The sequence below is a fragment of the Amyelois transitella genome, chromosome 10, assembly GCF_032362555.1.
Source record: "Amyelois transitella isolate CPQ chromosome 10, ilAmyTran1.1, whole genome shotgun sequence".
NCBI lineage: Eukaryota > Metazoa > Arthropoda > Insecta > Lepidoptera > Pyralidae > Amyelois > Amyelois transitella.
In genome coordinates, this window is record NC_083513.1 from 9,299,089 (window position 1) to 9,302,700 (window position 3,612).

Below are 3,612 nucleotides of genomic sequence, written 5' to 3' on the forward strand. Positions count from 1 at the left end.
GAAATTTCGTGACTTACTTTTAAAATTTCGTACTTGTGACTTCTATAATGGTAAACTACTCGTAGATATCAGATCATTAGCCAGAGTTACCGGTTTTATAATATAATGAGACTTCCAAATGACTCGTACGAGTAAGTACATACATACTCATACTATAATAGAATAGTAATAAAACGTCGAAAAATACATTCATCATTCATTTATTTATAATAATTACAAATCGCTGTTGTTGGATCCTACACTATGTGCACATTTACAGAATTAAGGCGTAACATACAACATGAACTCCACAGATGATTCGCCATTTTCATACCACAGCTTGCACTCTATGGCTAAAGATATACCTAATGTAAAATCAGATATTTGCACTGCAACCAACGGAGCTCTGGTTTTCATATCCAGCGGAAACTTATCAGCATCAAACCCAGGAGGGTCAGGGTAATATTTTATGCTTTTTATATGTTCTTTGTCGTAAGAATGATAACCACTGCAATGTAGCCACAGCATATTGTTTTTAGATGTAATCCAACTCTTCACTTCATTTGGAGCGTTTTTGACAGCAGCTGTCTCCGGGGTGAGAGGCTTGGCGACCCAATTTATAAGGTTATTTATTCTTACGATAATACAAGGCTTGTCACCATAACCATATGGCGGTCTAGCACAAGGTCCGAAGTTAGTTCTATTTACGCCATCATCTGATCTTTCATACATTAATTTATCAATAGCATCAATATACTTTTTGTGGCCTTGTGCATCTCCAATTTTATACCAAATTAATGGGTAACCACCTAACACAGAGACAGGTGTAGCTGTTAGTCCGATACCATTCTGGGAGAAAGCTTGAAAATCTGTTCTACTTTCGAAATCAACAGTCGCCTTTACCGCACACAAACTGCCATATAAGAATACCATCGTATATGTACATAGAAATATCAAATACATGATTGAGTAACAAATGATACTTATCCAACTTATACATGTTCTGCCACAAATGGTTTTATCTTCTTTATTATATAAACATTTCATACATTGAAATTTGAAGGGATTCTTCTTTGGTGTGATTATGTTTATTGGTTTTAACCGTGACTTAGCCGATGATGTACCAGGATGTGCTGGGTCTGTTGAAGTTGTTGGGCGTTCTTCAGGTGTAATTTGTTTCACTCCAGATGGATCAGAGAACGTCGCCATTTCAGTATTGGTTCAATAGAAAATAGTTTTGCGGAGATTGAATTTTGATAACACATGTCAAAAGCATTGATATACGTTATGTCATTGTGAAGTCAATCATTATTTACTTTTTTAATTTATCTTGAGGTGGAATAGTAATATGACTTTAGCCATAGCCATAGTTATAAATATAACCAGCGTTCATACTAAGGTACTTCTGTCTGATTTAAATAAAAAAATGAATATATTCAAAGCAATGAGATAAAGTTTTATTCTACCTCGGGGTGGTTATGTTATATTTTATAAATAATATTACCTCGAATATGGCATCGAAAACTTAAACCTTTGAAAATAAGAAAAATCTTTTCCGACCTTAAGAATTGAATCACGGACCTTCATTTTAGCAAACTATCACAATAATGACCATTTTTTAATTGTAAGTATACTTGCAATAGCAGTCGATTTATTACAATTTTCGAATCATACACCTGAACGCTTTTCAGGACTGTTGGCTTTTTCAACCCCTTAATATTAAAGACGTAATAAGTATGAAATACTAAAAAGCGTTTATCTTGCAATCTTAGTAGAGCACGAATTGACTAAAGTTGTATTGATATTTGCTAACTGCACACTGTACACAGAGCGTAAAGTTCAATGTTTACATTCTATTCTGGGAACTATGGGCGTTGGGTCACGTGTTGCACGTGACGTTGTACAAACTGAAATGCAGTTAGATTTCTAACATTTTATATCGTCTGCATCAGTCTCTGCGTCCCTATAGGTACGCCTATAACCAAAATCTTAGAGTAAGTCAGGTTTTTGCACGCCGTGACTCCCGTCTGACCTCACTATCTTTCCAAGGGAATGTGGCCCAAACTGAAATATATTTGCAGACAAAGACATTTGAGGCACTTATTTGAGAAAACAGTATCTTAACAAGGAAAGGTTTGCGGTCTCTTGAAATTTAATAGGAAAATGAAAACTGCTTGCGGTAGTATGAAGTAGTAGGCAAAAGCTACCATATGCATACATACCTACAAATAATCATGTCTATATACCTTGCGGAGAAGACAGAGCCAACAGTCTTGAAAAGACTAAAAGGCTACGTTCAGCTGTTCCGGCTTAAGGTAGAATTGAGATTCAAATAAATAAAAATAAAACTACCAAATAGGAACATATAACCGAACCCAAACATATGAATGTTGAAACTGAAATTGAAATTCCAAATTGATAACAAGAAAACAAATATTCTCTTGTCTCGGTTTGTGTAGAATTGCGATTGGACAAATTGTACAGTTGAGCATCCTATGCCGGCAAAAGAGGTTTTACAATAACCGATCTGTCTCTTATTAAATCGTATCTCTGATCTGACTCTTACTGACTGACTAGGATGTAGTAAGCTACTTTCCAAGCTCAGTGGCCCTAAAGATCTCTTTGAAAATATTAGGTGAGTAGCCAGGTGCCTCTGCCTAATCATCTGACCTAGGATTTTCAGTTGAAACTCATACGACATCAAGGTTTAACTATCACTATGCCAAACATCAAGTATTTTCGTTTTCAGTAAATTTTATTTGTGTTCCCAGGTTTCGATAATCCATTGATAGTTTTCTTTGTCAATAGATTTGGTTAGTGTATATTATATGTATGTATGTATGTAGATAATGGTATTACAATATTATTTTTAAGGCCGGTTGTTATGGGCGCTCGCTGCATTCACAAACAAATTAATTAAATTTTTGCGGTGTATAAACACGGCGGCGGACAAAGTGTATATCCCATCACACGAAAACTACTTGCTAATTCCGATTTGATTTATATTTGGCAAAAGACAAAAAATACCAACGTAAAGTAAGCACCGCGTAAAAGCTTGTATTTCATAAAGGTCGCGCTCTTACTTAACAATACTAACAAAGATCGTGTCGTTCCTTATAAATGACGCTCCATGTCGACTTGACACTTCGATTTTATCGTCCAGCCGTCTCGGGCAGCGTCGGCAATCTGTTATAATGGACACGTTTGAAATAGTTTCCACTTTCAACGTGAATAGCTTCAGTTCAAAACTGAAACTGTTTACTTTATGCAAGATAATCTTATACCGTAACTTAGGTACTAAGAAATGTTGAATTATCAGAAGAAGGCTTCTAATCTTTGGATATGTTGGCGCGAAAAATCTTCTTCCTCTTCGTGTTAATCCTGGTTACATCCTCATCTCTCTAGGGACGACCCTGGGCTGTGTCTTTGGACCATGATTCTCAATTGTGCAAGTAAATTTTTTAAACAAAGCTCTGAAGTTTACGGGCTCTGTGGCGATAGTGCGCTTGTCTGTGACACTTGAGGTCTCGAATTGGAATCCCAGTCAGGCCATAATGAGAAACGAACTTTCTCTGATTTGGATGTTTATCTGTATAAGTATTTGTTATAAAATATAGTATCGTTAAGTTCGTA

The 3,612-nt window shown here is 35.9% G+C and overlaps 1 protein-coding gene across 1 annotated transcript; it reads right to left on the reverse strand.

The window, feature by feature from the left end:
• Positions 1 to 261: 261 nt before the first annotated feature.
• On the reverse strand, positions 262 to 1,188 carry LOC106133071 (sodium/potassium-transporting ATPase subunit beta-1-like). The gene has a single exon (XM_013332672.1). The coding sequence runs from the start codon at positions 1,186 to 1,188 to the stop codon at positions 262 to 264; it is 927 nt and encodes a 308-aa protein (XP_013188126.1).
• Between the last annotated feature and the right edge of the window lie 2,424 nt (positions 1,189 to 3,612).